The sequence below is a fragment of the Oratosquilla oratoria genome, chromosome 42, assembly GCF_046742065.1.
Source record: "Oratosquilla oratoria isolate Oo_2021 chromosome 42, ASM4674206v1, whole genome shotgun sequence".
NCBI classification, from domain to species: domain Eukaryota; kingdom Metazoa; phylum Arthropoda; class Malacostraca; order Stomatopoda; family Squillidae; genus Oratosquilla; species Oratosquilla oratoria.
This window is the reverse complement of record NC_134818.1, coordinates 26878577-26897178: the sequence shown is the minus strand read 5'-3', so window position 1 is coordinate 26897178 and position 18602 is coordinate 26878577. Positions and strand designations below refer to the sequence as shown.

The window sequence follows — 18602 nt, the reverse complement described above, 5'->3', positions numbered from 1 at the left end:
TCTCGAGTAGAAGCAGATCAAGTTTGTTGTACATGATCTTCCTTGTCTGAATCCAAATTGATTTGGATTCAGTATAGTTTTTTCTTCCAAATGTTTAACCCATCTATTTTTGATGACCTTTTCACAAATTTTTGCTACTGTGCTTGTCAGGGAGACCGGTCTGTAATTTGATGGATCTTCCTTGTTTCCTCCCTTATAAATCGGTACAATGTTTGTATTCTTCCAGTCCTGTGGCACCTTTCCTTCTTGAAGTGAGAATTTAATTATATTGTATATTTTATCTGTTAATTCCTCCATGCATTCTTTCAGTATCCAATTTGCAATTCCGTCTGGACCATGTGATTTTCTGACATCAAGGGTTTTGATTTGGTCGCTGATTTCCTTCTGTGTTACAATTATTTCTTTCATTGAGGGGGATATCTCTCTATTTCCTCACAGTTAGGTGAGTTTTCTATTGTGAATACTGATTTGAAGTGGTTGTTCATAATTTCAGCCATTTCCAGTTCTGTATATTCGTACTTACCCTGGCGCAGCTTTTCTATTTCTTGTTTATTCTTCAGTTTGCCATTTACATATCTGTAAAATAGTTTGGGTTCTTCCTTTCATTTTTCTATTATTTTTTTCGTAGTTTCTCTCTTCATCTCTGCGTATTTTTACATAATCATTTTTTAGGTTCATGTACATTAGCCATTTGCTTGTTTTCTTGTCTTTTTTTTCCATTTCCTCCAAGCTTTGTCTCTTTTATCCGTAGCCTCACTACATTTTTTGTTGTACCAGCTTTTTATGTGTTCTTTCTTTTTTTTTTTTAGGTACGTATTTATTCACTCCCTCATTATAAATTTCTTTTAGTATATTCCATTTCTCTTCCATCCCTGTTTCTTCATTTAGGATTTTTTTCCCAGTTCGCGTTGCGAAATCATTTTTTGAGTTTCTCAAAATTTTGTTGTTGTACATTAGTCTTCCTATTCTATGTTTTTCATTTCTGCTTTGATCCATTTGCTCTTTCAACTCAAATTCTATCATTACATGGTCACTCTTTCCTATCGGAGTTTGTGTGTGTGTGTATTTACCTAGTTGTATTTACCTAGTTGTATTTTACGGGAAGGGGAGCTATGCTCGTGGGGTCCCGTCTTCATATCTCATTTTATCTAAACTATTTTTAAATTCATGTATTGTTTTTGCACACACCACTTTCTCATCTAACTTGTTCCAACTGTCTATTACTCTGTGAGGAAAGCTGTTCTTTTTCAAATCTCTTCTATAGCTGTCTTTTTTTATTTTCTTTCCGTGTCCTCTTGTATTTCTGTCATCCCATTTTATCAGATTCTCTCTATCAGTAATTTCTATGCCTTTCATGATTCTGTAAATAGCTATCAAATCTCCTCTCTCTCTTCTTTGCTCTAGTGTCTGTAGTTTAAGTTTTTGTAGTCTCTCTTCATATGATAGTTTTGAGAGTGTTGGTGCCAGTTTTGTGATTGCTCTTTGTATTCTTTCAAGTTTTTTTATACATTTTTTTGTACTTGGTGACCATATCGTTGCTGCATATTCCAATCTTGGTCTTATCAGGGTGATTAGGATTTTCCTCACCATTTCTTCATCCAGGTATGTAAATGCCACTTTGATTGTTCTTATTAAATTATAAGTTTCTCCAAAAATCTTATTTATATGTTTCTCAGGTGACATATTATTCATAACAATGACTCCCAGGTCCTTCTCATTTTCTATTTTTTTTATTCCTTCTTCTCCCAAATTATATGATCCTGTTATTCTGTTTTTGCTTTTTCCAAATTCCATTATACTACACTTTTTGGTATTGAACTCCATCTCCCACTTCCTACTCCATTCTTGTACTTTATTTAGATCACTCTGTAGTGATTCACAATCTTCTTCAGTTTTCACTCTTTTCAGTAGTTTTGCATCATCTGCAAAGAAGCTCATATAGCTTTCAATTCCTTCATCCATATCATTAATATATATAGCAAACATTATTGGGGCCAGAACTGTTCCCTGCGGGACACCGCTTATTACTTCATTCCATTTTGAGTGCTGATCTCTTATCACTACTCTCATTTTTCTTTCTTGCAAAAAGTCTTCCATCCAATTTAGCAATTTACCTTGTATTCCTCCTTCATATTCTAATTTCTTAAGCAACTTCTTATGTGGTACTTTGTCAAAAGCTTTTTTTAGGTCTAGAAATGCACAATCAGCCCATCCATCTCTTTCTTGTATTATATCTATTAGCCTTGAATAGAAACATATTAAATTGGTGACGCATGATCGTCCTTGTCTGAATCCAAATTGCCTTGGATTTAGTACGTTGTTTTTTTCCAAGTATTTTACCCATCTACTTTTGATAATTCTTTCACAAATTTTTGCTATTGTACTTGTTAGAGAGACTGGTCTATAGTTGGTAGGTTCTTCTTTATTTCCTCCTTTATATATAGATACTATATTTGCTTTTTTCCAATCTTCTGGAACTTTTCCTTCTTTTAAGGAACTGCTTATTATGCTATGTATTTTGTCTGCCAGTTCATTCCTGCATTCTTTCAGAATCCAGTTTGCTATTTCATCTGGCCCATGCGATTTTCTGACATCAAAATTACCCAAGTGTGTCAATATTTCATTCTTTGTTACTTCTATTTCTTCCATAGGGGGGACTTTTTCTTTCCACTCAATCTCTTCAGGTTGTATATTTTCCCTTGTAAACACTGATTTAAATTGTTTGTTCATAATTTCTGCCATTTCCATTTCCTCAGTGTATTCAACTCCTCCTTGTCTTAATTTCTCCAAGTCTTGTTTGTTTTTCAGTTTATTGTTTACAAATCTGTAGAATAGTTTTGGTTGATCTTTACACTTTTCTATAACATCTTTTTCATATTTTCTTTTTTCCTCTCTGCACTTTTGTACATATTCATTTCTATAACCAGTATATATTTTCCATTTTTCAGGTCTTCTGTCTTTTTTCCATCTGGTCCAGGCTTTGTCTCTTTTGTCTTTTAACTCCCTACAACTTTTGTTGTACCAGCATTTTACATATTCTTTTTCTTGTTTTTGTCTTGGGACATACTTTTCCACTCCTTTTTTGTAAATTTTTGTCAAAATATTCCATTTCTCTTCCACTGATGTTTCTTCTTTGTATATTTCTTCCCAGTTTTCTTGTTGGAAGAATTCTCTTATTTTATCAAAGTTTGTTTTTTCATACATCATTCTTCCTTTTCTATATTGTTCATTTCTTTTGATATATTTTTCTTCATTAAGTTCCAGTTCAATCAATATGTGGTCACTTTTACCTATTGGTGTTTTATATTCAATCTTGTCCACTATTCTAGGTTCAGATGTAATTATTAAGTCTAGCCTCGATGGTTCTTCTTCATTTCTATACCTAGTGTTCTCTTGTATCCATTGTGTCATTGAATGGTCAGTAATCATCTCAAGTAGAGCATTTCCCCATGAGTCATCACCACTCTTTACTGTCATTTCTTCCCAGCAGATTTCTTTGCAATTAAAGTCGCCCATCATAACTATTCTTCCTCCGTCTTCCATTATTTTAGTTAATGCTATCTTTGTGTCCTCTAACATACTTTTATATTCACTCTCCTCCCATGAGTCTGTTTTCGAAGGCACATAATTGATCACAAATTTTCTGCTCTTCTTATCTCTGTCTTCCACTTCTATCATAATCATCTCTACTGTATTCTTTCCATATATGACACCTTTCACGTTTATATCCTTCTTAGTCAGGAACATAACTCCACCCCCTTGCTTTTTCTCTCTGTTTCTAATCCAATAATTGTATGCATCATGTCCTACACTGTTGGGTGGTAGTGGGCCTTTTAATTTTGTTTCTACAATTCCCATTATGTCCGGTTCTTTTTCTTTCAAATAATCATTCAGCTCATTCAATCCTGTTATTAATCCATCTATATTTGTGTAAGACACTCTTAGTTTTCTGCTACTTCCATTGTGTTCTCTGTTTCCCTTATGTTTTTCTTTTGTATGTCGAACTTCCTTAGTTTCATGTTCACTACTCTCCAATAGAATCTCTCTTTCTCTGACTCCGTTCTGTTCTCGTTTTTTTGCCTTAGCTTCCAGTCTTTTCTGCTTTTCTTCCTCTCTTTCCTCTTTATTCATTTCTCTTTTTATCCATATCTTTTTGTATTGTTCACTTGTTGCTAGTTTCCCTGTTTTGGATAAGATATTCTCTGCCGTTGTTTGTGACTTGAATTTAATCTTAATTGGTCTGGTCTTGTCTGTGCTATACTTTCCGAGTCTAAATTTCTCTTCGATTTGTTTCATAATTTCTGGTTCATCTTCCTGAACTGATTCTAGTAATTGGCTTACTTTTTCATTTTCCTCTTTGATTCTTGTGGTTCTATCTGTGTTGTGTTTCTCTTCCATTCCTAATATAATTATACATTTCTTCTTGTCTGCTAAATCCCTTACTATATTCTCCTTTTGTCTCATCACTTTAATAACTGAGTCTTCAGTATGTTCTTTCAATTGCTGTTTGACTATGTCAGTGAATGAAACCTTATTTCCTTCTTGGGTTTTCTTCCAATTTTTACTTTCTTTAGCTATCGTTTCTCTGTTTTCTTTACTATTCTTCTTCAATTCCTCATTCTCCACCTTTACCTCTCTTAACTGTCTTTTTAGGTCTTCTATTTCATCAGTTAAGTTTTTATTCGCCTTTTCCAGTTCTTCCAATCTTTCAACCCTTTGTAAAATGGTGTTCATATGACCTAACCTACTCTCCAAGTCCTCGATCACCTTATCAACCTTCTTCTCTAGTCTTGTCAGTCGGGGGGGGGTTTGTGTCCCCCCCACTCTCTTTAAATCCCTTGAAAATATTCTCATCACTTTCTACTGTATTGTTCCTATCTATACTTCTAATCTTTACATTCTTATTAGACATTCCGTCGTCCTCCAGCTCGTCTTGTGGTCGTTTGTTTACTTTACGGCGGTCTGTTTGGACCAAGTCCTCTACTTCCTCATTACCTTCCATTTTCCCAGCAATCCCACCCCATCTCCACTTTCCATACTTTACCACAACCCCACCAGCAAATTACCCCCACCCAGTAAATACAAAAAGGCACTTCTCTTTGCGTTGGGATCCACAATCTGCACTTTTCTTCAGAACGTTCTTCAAGCCGTCCGTTCGTTGAAAGTGTGTGTGTGTGTGTGTGTGTGTGTGTGTGTGTGTGTGTGTGTGTGTGTGTGTGTATTTACCTAGTATTTCACGGGAAGGGAGCTATGCTCGTAGTGACCAGTCTTTGTATCTTTCCGCATCAAGTTTTTTCGTAAAATCTTGAATAGTATTTGCACACACTGTTTCTTTGTCCAAGTTATTTCATATATCCAGCATTCTTTGTGGGAAGCTATTCTTTTTTCCGATCTCTTCTATAGTTATCTTTTTTTAGTTTCTTTTCATGACCTCTTGTTTTTCCATTATCAATTTTTTAGTAAATCATTCCTGTCAAGGATTTCCATTCTTTTCATGATTCTAAATATAGTCAGTAGATCACCTCTTTCTCTTCTCTGCTCTAGTGTTGGTAGTTCCAATTTCGATCATCTTTGTTCGTATGTTAAATTGGAAAGAGCTGGTGCCAACTTTGTTGTTGCTCTCTGTATTCTTTCTAGTTTTCTTATATTCTTTTTAGTACTGGGTGTCCTTAGTGTCGCTGCGTATTCCAGCTTTGGTCTAATCAATGTAACTAATATTTTTTAATAATTTTTTTCATCCAAGTATTCAAATGCCACTTTTGTTGACCTTAATAGGTTATAGGTTTCACCGACTATTTTGTTTATATAATTATCCTGTGTCATGTCTTTGCTGGTTAGTTTTCCAAGGTCCCTTTCCGAGTTCACTTTTTTTATTTCTTCTTCGTCAATTTTGGAATTTTTTTAAATTCTGTTTTTGCTTTTTCCAAACTCCATTATGCTACACTTCTTGATATTGAAGTTCACTTCCCACTTTTGAGTCCATTTCTAGATTTTGTCCAGGTTTGATTGTAATGAATCACAGTCCTCTTCTGTTCTTACTTTCTTTAATATTTTTGCGTCATCTGCGAAGAAATTCATATAACGTTCAACTCCTTCATCCATGTCGTTTATGTATATGGCAAACATGATTGGAGCCAGCACTGACCCTTGTGTGTGTGTGTGTGTGTGTATTTACCTAGTTGTTTTTACCTAGTTGTATTTTACGGGAAGGGGAGCTATGCTCGTGGGATCCCGTCTTCATATCTCATTTTATCTAAACTATTTTTAAATTCATGTATTGTTTTTGCACACACCACTTTCTCATCTAACTTGTTCCAACTGTCTATTGCTCTGTGAGGAAAGCTGTTCTTTTTAAAATCTCTTCTATAGCTGTCTTTTTTTATTTTCTTTCCGTGTCCTCTTGTATTTCTGTCATCCCATTTTATCAGATTCTCTCTATCAGTAATTTCTATGCCTTTCATGATTCTGTAAATAGCTATCAAATCTCCTCTCTCTCTTCTTTGCTCTAGTGTCTGTAGTTTAAGTTTTTGTAGTCTCTCTTCATATGATAGTTTTGAGAGTGTTGGTGCCAGTTTTGTAATTGCTCTTTGTATTCTTTCAAGTTTTTTTATACATTTTTTTGTACTTGGTGACCATATCGTTGCTGCATATTCCAATCTTGGTCTTATCAGGGTGATTAGGATTTTCCTCACCATTTCTTCATCCAGGTATGTAAATGCCACTTTGATTGTTCTTATTAAATTATAAGTTTCTCCAAAAATCTTATTTATATGTTTCTCAGGTGACATATTATTCATAACAATGACTCCCAGGTCCTTCTCATTTTCTACTTTTTTTATTCCTTCTTTTCCCAAATTATATGATCCTGTTATTCTGTTTTTGCTTTTTCCAAATTCCATTATACTACACTTTTTTGTATTGAACTCCATCTCCCACTTCCTACTCCATTCTTGTACTTTATTTAGATCTCTCTGTAGTGATTCACAATCTTCTTCAGTTTTCACTCTTTTCAGTAATTTTGCATCATCTGCAAAGAAGCTCATATAGCTTTCAATTCCTTCATCCATATCATTAATATATATAGCAAACATTATTGGGGCCAGAACTGTTCCCTGCGGGACACCGCTTATTACTTCATTCCATTTTGAGTGCTGATCTCTTATCACTACTCTCATTTTTCTTTCTTGCAAAAAGTCTTCCATCCAATTTAGCAATTTACCTTGTATTCCTCCTTCATATTCTAATTTCTTAAGCAACTTCTTATGTGGTACTTTGTCAAAAGCTTTTTTTAGGTCTAGAAATGCACAATCAGCCCATCCATCTCTTTCTTGTATTATATCTATTAGCCTTGAATAGAAACATATTAAATTGGTGACGCATGATCGTCCTTGTCTGAATCCAAATTGCCTTGGATTTAGTACGTTGTTTTTTTCCAAGTATTTTACCCATCTACTTTTGATAATTCTTTCACATATTTTTGCTATTGTACTTGTTAGAGAGACTGGTCTATAGTTGGTAGGTTCTTCTTTATTTCCTCCTTTATATATAGGTACTATATTTGCTTTTTTCCAATCTTCTGGAACTTTTCCTTCTTTTAAGGAACTGCTTATTATGCTATGTATTTTGTCTGCCAGTTCATTCCTGCATTCTTTCAGAATCCAGTTTGCTATTTCATCTGGCCCATGCGATTTTCTGACATCAAAATTACCCAAGTGTGTCAATATTTCATTCTTTGTTACTTCTATTTCTTCCATAGGGGGGACTTTTTCTTTCCACTCAATCTCTTCAGGTTGTATATTTTCCCTTGTAAACACTGATTTAAATTGTTTGTTCATAATTTCTGCCATTTCCATTTCCTCAGTGTATTCAACTCCTCCTTGTCTTAATTTCTCTAAGTCTTGTTTGTTTTTCAGTTTATTGTTTACAAATCTGTAGAATAGTTTTGGTTGATCTTTACACTTTTCTATAACATCTTTTTCATATTTTCTTTTTTCCTCTCTGCACTTTTGTACATATTCATTTCTATAACCAGTATATATTTTCCATTTTTCAGGTCTTCTGTCTTTTTTCCATCTGTTCCAGGCTTTGTCTCTTTTGTCCTTTAACTCCCTACAACTTTTGTTGTACCAGCACTTTACATATTCTTTTTCTTGTTTTTGTCTTGGGACATACTTTTCCACTCCTTTTTTGTAAATTTTTGTCAAAATATTCCATTTCTCTTCCACTGTTGTTTCTTCTTTGTATATTTCTTCCCAGTTTTCTTGTTGGAAGAATTCTCTTATTTTATCAAAGTTTGTTTTTTCATACATCATTCTTCCTTTTCTATATTGTTCATTTCTTTTCATATATTTTTCTTCATTAAGTTCCAGTTCAATCAATATGTGGTCACTTTTACCTATTGGTGTTTTATATTCAATCTTGTCCACTATTCTAGGTTCAGATGTAATTATTAAGTCTAGCCTCGATGGTTCTTCTTCATTTCTATACCTAGTGTTCTCTTGTATCCATTGTGTCATTGAATGGTCAGTAATCATCTCAAGTAGAGCATTTCCCCATGAGTCATCACCACTCTTTACTGTCATTTCTTCCCAGCAGATTTCTTTGCAATTAAAGTCGCCCATCATAACTATTCTTCCTCCGTCTTCCATTATTTTAGTTAATGCTATCTTTGTGTCCTCTAACATACTTTTATATTCACTCTCCTCCCATGAGTCTGTTTTCGGAGGCACATAATTGATCACAAATTTTCTGCTCTTCTTATCTCTGTCTTCCACTTCTATCATAATCATCTCTACTGTATTCTTTCCATATATGACACCTTTCACGTTTATATCCTTCTTAGTCAGGAACATAACTCCACCCCCTTGCTTTTTCTCTCTGTTTCTAATCCAATAATTGTATGCATCATGTCCTACACTGTTGGGTGGTAGTGGGCCTTTTAATTTTGTTTCTACAATTCCCATTATGTCCGGTTCTTTTTCTTTCAAATAATCATTCAGCTCATTCAATCCTGTTATTAATCCATCTATATTTGTGTAAGACACTCTTAGTTTTCTGCTACTTCCATTGTGTTCTCTGTTTCCCTTATGTTTTTCTTTTGTATGTCGAACTTCCTTAGTTTCATGTTCACTACTCTCCAATAGAATCTCTCTTTCTCTGACTCCGTTCTGTTCTCGTTTTTTGCCTTAGCTTCCAGTCTTTTCTGCTTTTCTTCCTCTCTTTCCTCTTTATTCATTTCTCTTTTTATCCATATCTTTTTGTATTGTTCACTTGTTGCTAGTTTCCCTGTTTTGGATAAGATATTCTCTGCCGTTGTTTGTGACTTGAATTTAATCTTAATTGGTCTGGTCTTGTCTGTGCTATACTTTCCGAGTCTAAATTTCTCTTCGATTTGTTTCATAATTTCTGGTTCATCTTCCTGAACTGATTCTAGTAATTGGCTTACTTTTTCATTTTCCTCTTTGATTCTTGTGGTTCTATCTGTGTTGTGTTTCTCTTCCATTCCTAATATAATTATACATTTCTTCTTGTCTGCTAAATCCCTTACTATATTCTCCTTTTGTCTCATCACTTTAATAACTGAGTCTTCAGTATGTTCTTTCAATTGCTGTTTGACTATGTCAGTGAATGAAACCTTATTTCCTTCTTGGGTTTTCTTCCAATTTTTACTTTCTTTAGCTATCGTTTCTCTGTTTTCTTTACTATTCTTCTTCAATTCCTCATTCTCCACCTTTACCTCTCTTAACTGTCTTTTTAGGTCTTCTATTTCATCAGTTAAGTTTTTATTCGCCTTTTCCAGTTCTTCCAATCTTTCAACCCTTTGTAAAATGGTGTTCATATGACCTAACCTACTCTCCAAGTCCTCGATCACCTTATCAACCTTCTTCTCTAGTCTTGTCAGTCGGGGGGGGGGGTTTGTGTCCCCCCCACTCTCTTTAAATCCCTTGAAAATATTCTCATCACTTTCTACTGTATTGTTCCTATCTATACTTCTAATCTTTACATTCTTATTAGACATTCCGTCGTCCTCCAGCTCGTCTTGTGGTCGTTTGTTTACTTTACGGCGGTCTGTTTGGACCAAGTCCTCTACTTCCTCATTACCTTCCATTTTCCCAGCAATCCCTCCCCTTCTCCTCTTTCCCTACTTTACCACTACCCCACGAGCAATTTCCCCCACCCTCTAAATACAAAAAGGCACTTCTCTTTGCGTTGGGATCCACAATCTGCACTTTTCCTCAGAACGTTCTTCAAGCCGTCCGTTCGTTGAAAGTGTGTGTGTGTGTGTGTGTGTGTGTGTGTGTGTGTGTGTGTGTGTGTGTGTGTGTGTGTGTATTTACCTAGTTGTATTTCACGGGAAGGGAGCTATGCTCGTAGAGACCAGTCTTTGTATCTTTCCGCATCAAGTTTTTTCTTAAAATCTTGAATAGTATTTGCACACACTGTTTCTTTGTCCAAGTTATTTCATATATCCAGCATTCTTTGTGGGAAGCTATTCTTTTTCCGATCTCTTCTATAGTTATCTTTTTTTAGTTTCTTTTCATGACCTCTTGTTTTTCCATTATCAATTTTTTAGTAAATCATTCCTGTCAAGGATTTCCATTCTTTTCATGATTCTAAATATAGTCAGTAGATCACCTCTTTCTCTTCTCTGCTCTAGTGTTGGTAGTTCCAATTTCGATAATCTTTGTTCGTATGTTAAATTGGAAAGAGCTGGTGCCAACTTTGTTGTTGCTCTCTGTATTCTTTCTAGTTTTCTTATATTCTTTTTAGTACTGGGTGTCCTTAGTGTCGCTGCGTATTCCAGCTTTGGTCTAATCAATGTAACTAATATTTTTTAATATTTTTTTTCATCCAAGTATTCAAATGCCACTTTTATTGACCTTAATAAGTTATAGGTTTCACCGACTATTTTGTTTATATAATTATCCTGTGTCATGTCTTTGCTGGTTAGTTTTCCAAGGTCCCTTTCCGAGTTCACTTTTTTTATTTCTTCTTCGCCAATTTTGGAATTTTTTAAAATTCTGTTTTTGCTTTTTCCAAACTCCATTATGCTACACTTCTTGATATTGAAGTTCACTTCCCACTTTTGAGTCCATCTAGATTTTGTCCAGGTTTGATTGTAATGAATCACAGTCCTCTTCTGTTCTTACTTTCTTGAATATTTTTGCGTCATCTGCGAAGAAATTCATATAACATTCAACTCCTTCATCCATGTCGTTTATGTATATGGCAAACATGATTGGAGCCAGCACTGACCCTTGTGTGTGTGTGTGTGTGTGTGTGTGTGTGTGTATTCACCTCGGATCTGCTGCAGCCTCTTTTCGAGACAGCCAGACACCACCCTACGGCAGTGAGCTCAGAGCTCATTATTAGCAGATCTCTGGGTGTGTGTGTGTGTGTGAACCCTTGCGTGAAGCAGAATATGGCCTCACCTATAAAGAAAATTGCGTTGATTTTCTGTAATTTTTATACAAGAATTTCTCTGATGAAAATATCTCAAAACGCAAAAAATACATTATTGCCTTGCGCGTGCGTTTACAGTATGAAAATAAATTAATTAAAAAAAGTCAGATTTTTATTAGATCACACACACACATACATATACACATAGCATACACACATGTAGATACATAATATACAAATACATTTTTTTTTTCCAAATACATATACAGAAGTACCTGTTGTGGACGCAAATGGCTTAAATGGGCCAAGCGAATACAAATTGAACAGACGAATCTTTAAGAAACGTAAATGAAACTTGAGGAAAAAATTATATACAACGTATGAATTATATTACTCAAAATTATGAAAGTAATGATATGGAAAAAAATATGTGAAAGGTGATATTGATTATGACCTGACACCTGCTTTTTCTAAATTAATACAATTTTTTCAAAACCCTTATCAGTTTCAGAATGATTAATGATTTATACTTGATAACCTGTGATGATGCATAGACAAGTTTTCTTATCTCACGTTCCCATCTCATATTTTATTCAACAGATCGAAATTAAGTCACTCTATATTTCTGGGACAACTTACCTCAAAATGTATGGACTACATTATGTCTGTTTCTTAAAGTAGCCTTTTCAGAGAATGATAATGATCGACCATAAAAATATTTCAACTATTATTCCGGTCGATGAATACCGTATAAACTGGATTGTTTATCTTGGTACGAACCTGTTTTCCCTTTGGCTCCTTGCGTTCCCGTTTTCTGTAATGAATAATTATATACACATCGCTGTCGATTTTCAAAGAAAGAGATAGTGATATAATACGCAAAACTAATTCGTGTAAAACACAATTCTGCATACGCAAAAAATTAGAAAGATGCATACAGCAAAGTCCTCAAAAGTACTCTATTTACTTAATTAACTGTAGTATACAAGGAAGGAACTACGCTCACCCTGCCGTATTTACCTGTTACCATACTTCTTTTTAAATTAATTTTTAGTTCTAGCTTGGACTGTATCACCTCCTAGGACAGGGGTGGGCACCCTAACGACTTTCTCCGGCGCACGAAACCTTAAGCTTACTTGCCCAAGATAATTGAAGTCATAAATCTTCAACTTCTTTGCTGATTTTTGTATTTTACTCTATAGTTTATAGATTATATGCGCACATAGTGTAACTCCTTCACCATCATTTCATATATTCTTTCATGTTCAGCTAAAATTGGGTTCAATTTTGAATAAAAGCAAAAGATAAACATTACACCACAAAATACTCTAGTTTTCCCTAGTGTACGAGTATATCATCTCCAGTGATTAGATTGAAAATATATAAATATTCATGAAACTGTTGTGCATCATATTCACCGTAAACATATGTTATTGTTAAAGTTGGGATATTCAGAATTATTATTTCATCTATGTTAATGTTCAAAACATCATCTTTAAATTGTGTGGTTGTATATTCCTATTACAGTTACAAGTAAACGCTATGCCAGGCATCTGCATATCTATATATAGAGCATACTTCACTTTTTTTTTAACTCATCAGTTTGCGATGCTCTCTTGTTCTAAATCAGTAGATTTTCTTTCAATTTTGCCTAGGGCAAGTTTTAAGCATATTTGACAAATTTGATCAAATCAGGCCCCGCGCGGAAGTGTTTGAGCAATATGTCTGTAATTATTTTAATTTGTATTAAAAAATAGTAAAACTTTCATATTGTATTTCAATACATTTAATGCCTTTTAGCTAAGACCATACTACTTGTAGATAAAACATAATTATATTTTGAACATTTGTAGAGGCCCCGCCATCAGTTTTCTAATTGGGCCCTCCCTACAATTCGTAGCGCACCGGGCCTGATTTTGTCCTCCCTTTTCGGTGGTCGGAGGTGAACACAGTAAACAAGCTCCCCACTCCTCTTCTTCTCTCTCTCTCTCTCTCTCTCCTCGACCCTTGAATGATGCCAGAACTTGTATGACCTGCGTGAAAGGCTGGGAATCATCTTGATTGCGTTCTTTGCACTCTCGATCCTGCATACATTACTTACCTTGTGCGGTGAGCATGCCACTTCTGCATATTCTTGTCTGGAGCGGATTAGGATCTTTATAATTTTTCTTATCATCTTTTTACATATGTGGTGAAAAGTTACCTTATGCTCTTCAGGAATCCGCACGTCTCTCCCCCCCCCTCCTTCAACCTTCCTCCCATACCTCCATACTACTCCATCTCGTGGCTCATGTCTTATCCAGCATTAAGATCTCTCCAGCCCACTACATTCATATTTTACCCAAAACTCTCCACACAATTTATGAATCAACCCAGAATGCTTTATTCCCTTCTCTTTTCTCACTATCAGGGCCATATACACTGACAAATACCCATGTCTCTTATCTCAGTCTCACCATCACACACATCATCCTTAATGATACTTGTCTCTAATTTACCATGTAGTTACCAGAACTGGGCGCGTTACCGCCAGAGCAATAACACGCCCAGCTCTGATAAATAATAATAGCAATAAATAAATAAAATAAGATAAATTATATATATATATATATATATATATGTATATATATGTATATATATATATATATATATATATATATATATATATATATATATATATATATACAGAGCTAGGCGCGTTACTGCCGGACAGGTAATGCGCTACCTGTCCTTTGCTCGCCCACTCACCACTACTGACACCGTACCTACCATGGTTCCAAACTCCAGCTCCCCTTTCCCTCTCAGTTTAGTTTCACATATTACTAACACATCCATCTTTCTTTTCACATACCACCAATCTCTTTCCTTTTGCTCCTATTCATACCACATCCATCCACATTCACTGACCGTTACTAAGGTTCTGGTTGTTCTCTTAGGCCCTGTTATGCCCTCACTCTTCAGGAGAAAATTACAGTGATAGGAAGCTATCGTCCCCGTATTGGCCCAATTAGTTGCCTTCAATGACAAATATGGGGGCATGATGGTGGTGCCATTTTTCTTCCCCTACCACAGATCAGAAAAAGGACGATGTGGAATTTTAGAAGTGCAAAGAACAGGTTCAATAGAGCGGTAGAAGAGAGGGCAACAATAGTAATATATATATATATATATATATATATATAATATATACATATATATATATATATATATATCAGACAATCTCCTTGACAGTAGCGCACGGGATTCGAACCCGCTGCATCTGGAAGTAAACTCCCAAGACACACTCGCCTTAGACCGCTCGACCACTTGACAGCATAATATATATATATATATATATAATATATATATATATATATATATATATATATATATATAATATATATATATAATATATATATATATATAATATATATATATATGTGTGTGTGTGTGTATTATAAATCTTATGATTTACACTCACTTGTAGGATAAATATTAGTTCATTGCATTTCCACATAAGAGGTTCTAGCAGGGATATATACAGAAGGAAAACTATAAAAAAGTAAAGCCACAGTAATAGAAATAAACCCACCAAATTTTCAAGTCCTGAACCTTGTTATTTTTTTTTCATTCATTCATATATATTTATGTATTTATTTATTTGCCTTTGTATCTATCTATTTGTCCATTTTTCTAATATTTGCTCTTTCATTGTTATGTATCTTGACATTACAGGTTTCCGGAGCATTTGGACAGTGGGCTTCTGGAGGTCATATCACCGCCCATGTCCTTCTACCCAAATATGGAGAAATTGCGCCAGACATTAGGGGACCCCATGGAACGTGTCAGGTATGTCAAGGGGATGCCAGAGCAAGTAGAACTGTGGAGAAAGGTTTGTTTCTTTATTCCTAGTGTTTATGGCACCAAACTTCAGAATATTAGACCGATAAAGGTCCAGCAGATGTGTGATTCATCATGTTATTGGATCAGGTGCCAGACTCATAATCGAGATGTATTACTCACCGAGATGAATTGTATACTGTAGTGACTGGGGTATGTGTATGTGTGTGTGTGTGGGGGGGTGTTTAGATGAAATATAGCGTAAAAGAAACCAATAAATTTCTAGGTCAAATAAAAAAGATAGGGTATTTGGAGATGAATACAAAGAGAAATTTGTAGGCAGGAGTGATCGTTCCAACAATAGTATATGGAGCAACAATAGTATATGAAGTGTATAAGAAATATGACAGATGTCATAAGAATGGATAGGGTGATAAATGTGGAGGTGGATGAGGAAAGACTAGCGATCCGAACAGTTCCCCCCCCCAAAAAAAAAAAAAAAAAAAAGACATTGCCATGATGTTATTGCGCGGGAAAGCCCCTTCCGGACAAATGCCTTGGTGCACTGTTTTATTTATTTATTTATGAAAAATATCAACATTATTGGCTATTTTGACGGGGTCCGAGTTTATTTAACTTTTCAAAATGCCACCCACTAAACACCGCTGCTATGGATTATGTCGTAGTGACTCACATTATGAGGGTAAGCATATGGTAGTTGTTACTTGTAAATGTCAGCGATGGGTTCGAGCGTGTGGAAGGGAGGGTTTTACCACCGAGAACGTGAAAAAAGACACATATATATGCAGCAAACACTTCGTAGGTGAATCAGAACCTACCGATACCTACACCCAATCCTGCTCTCTCAAGCCCAAAGTAGGTTAGTCCACCAAGCACTGAAGCAGTACAATGTTGTCCAGTTCAAATTCAAATATGGTTTGTTCTGTCATTGTCAACTACAGAGCCTCAGAGGCGCCAGGTCCACACTGTGCCTCATGCAGATCTGCATGTAGTTTTGAAAGCTGAGCTAAATGTCCACACTGAGTGGGCATGAGGAAAGAATGCCAGTCTCACAGAGTGACAGATGCATTTATCTATCATTGGATAGCTCTTATCATTTTGAGTATTTTGAACCCCCATAAATATCACAAAGTGACAGATTAATAGTCATGCCAGTAACAAATGATATATATATATATATATATATTTTTTTTTTTTTGGGGGTGGGGGGGGTAGGATGCAATGGAGAATATATATATATATATATATATATATATATATATATATATATATATATATATGTTTTGTTAAAAACAACTGCGCATTCGGCGCTACAAAGCTTCTTAAGTAGACTTTCAAGTCTTCTGAACGTGGATTTCTGGTTATCACAGGACAGACGGAATAATAGATTTCCAGTAGACATTAGGAACTTTAGTTGAGAAAGAATGTACAGACGTTTCGCTAAACGCAGTTAGCATTTTCAATGTAATAGAGACAGAGAGTACAGGACATAATAAACATAGAAAGAAAGCTCTGGGAGAGGTCACAACGTAAGACGCGGGGGGAGGTCACGACGTAAGACACGGGGAGAGGTCACGTACATGTGTGGGATTTTGTTGCTGTGGGGCAGATGTCCGTTGAGGGCCAAGTGTCCTCTCTATCAGTCTGGCGGAACGTCGGAGAGGGACTTGTGTGTCGGTGTGATTGGAAGGTGTGTTGTTGTGGTTGAGAGGACTAGTAGCCCTCTCAACCACAACAACACACCTTCCAATCACACCGACTCACAAGTCCCTCTCCGACGTTCCGCCAGACTGATAGAGAGGACACTTGGCCCTCAACGGACATCTGCCCCACAGCAACAAAATCCCACACATGTACGTGACCTCTCCCCGTGTCTTACGTCGTGACCTCCCCCCGCGTCTTACGTTGTGACCTCTCCCAGAGCTTTCTTTCTATGTTTATTATGTCCTGTACTCTCTTTCTTTATTACATTGAAAATGCTAACTGCGTCTAGCGAAACGTCTGTACATTCTTTCTCAACTAAAGTTCCTAATGTCTACTGGAAATCTATTATTCCGTCTGTCCTGTGATAACCAGAAATCCACGTTCAGAAGACTTGAAAGTCTACTTAAGAAGCTTTGTAGCGCCGAATGCGCAGTTGTTTTTAACAAAACATGTTTAAAAGAAAACCTGCTGCCAAGATTCACATATATATATATATATATATATATATATATATATATACATATATATATTTTTTTTATTTTTTTTTTGGGGGGGGGGGTAGGATGCAATGGAGAATAACACAACTGTGTCTAACCAAAAAACTCTTGCAAAAGTGTTGTCAATGCTGGGAACAGGGAATGCATGAAAATCTATTGTCTGCAGGTGCCTACAATTTTTGTATTGGCCTATTTTTATTAAGGAAAAATCTTTAATATAATCTTGTTTGCCAGTCTCACAGATGCAGTTCTTATCAATATCATTGTATAGCTCCTATCATTCTGAGTATTGTAAGCCCCTTAAGTAATTACTGCAAATTAATAGTAACGTCAGTAGTGATTTTTTAAAAGTTTGTGTATTATTGATGGGGACTGCAGTGGAAAATCACAAATGCACCCAACCTAACTAATTATTAATGTCATGGTTCAGAGTAACTTTTTCCTTGTATCATCAAGGTTCGCTATTATGTCGCATGCTCTTGATGTTCCATAAGCAGCATTGCTGCTTCAGTAACTAAAATATTGGGTGTGGCTTCTCATTCAATCAACGGGGGTAGGAGAAGTGGCTATGACAGCCCTGTTTCAGCCTTGTTTCCAGTTTTTAGTCCTCGACACTCCAACCAACACTTCAGTTGAATGTTGGAATAACTGTCAATAAGTTGAATGCCTATCTTGGCTCCAGGAACATTGTCCTCTAACAATAAAACCTTTGGTAAAAGGTTGCATGTCAACATTGTTTACTCTTCCATGCATTGAATTTGTCCACAACTTGGTAGTTTACCCATCTCTATATAGAGTGTGGTAACTGTGATGTCAGGATTGCGGCTTGCTATTAGGTGGATAGAATAGATGGGGTAAAAACGGATTTAGATGTACTTTGAACAGATGAAAAGGTAACATGGCTCAAAGAAATATTCTCATTTACTTTATAAGTTATTTTTAGTGGATGTAAACCAGCTGTTTACTGAGATAGGAAGGGTGTTAATTAGGTTTTGAATGATTATAATGTGGGTGTGTTCTTTGACCTGGCTAACCGACTTATAGGAAGGGGGCTGAAGAGCTCAACCCATACAATCAAGTAATACTTGACTTCTGAGACTTCATGATTTTTCTCCTATTGTGGGAAGCAGAAAATTACAGTACAGTTTAGTACAGTAC

General features: G+C 35.6%; 1 protein-coding gene across 3 annotated transcripts in view; it reads left to right on the top strand.

The window, feature by feature from the left end:
* Mgat4a (alpha-1,3-mannosyl-glycoprotein 4-beta-N-acetylglucosaminyltransferase a) overlaps positions 1-18602 on the top strand; it is a 604562-nt gene that overhangs the window by 517615 nt on the left and 68345 nt on the right. For all 3 annotated transcript variants that reach the window (XM_076179097.1, XM_076179096.1, XM_076179095.1), the window contains one exon: positions 15118-15231. In XM_076179097.1, the coding sequence (XP_076035212.1) occupies positions 15118-15231 (114 nt within the window). The remainder of the gene's footprint in view (positions 1-15117; positions 15232-18602) is intronic.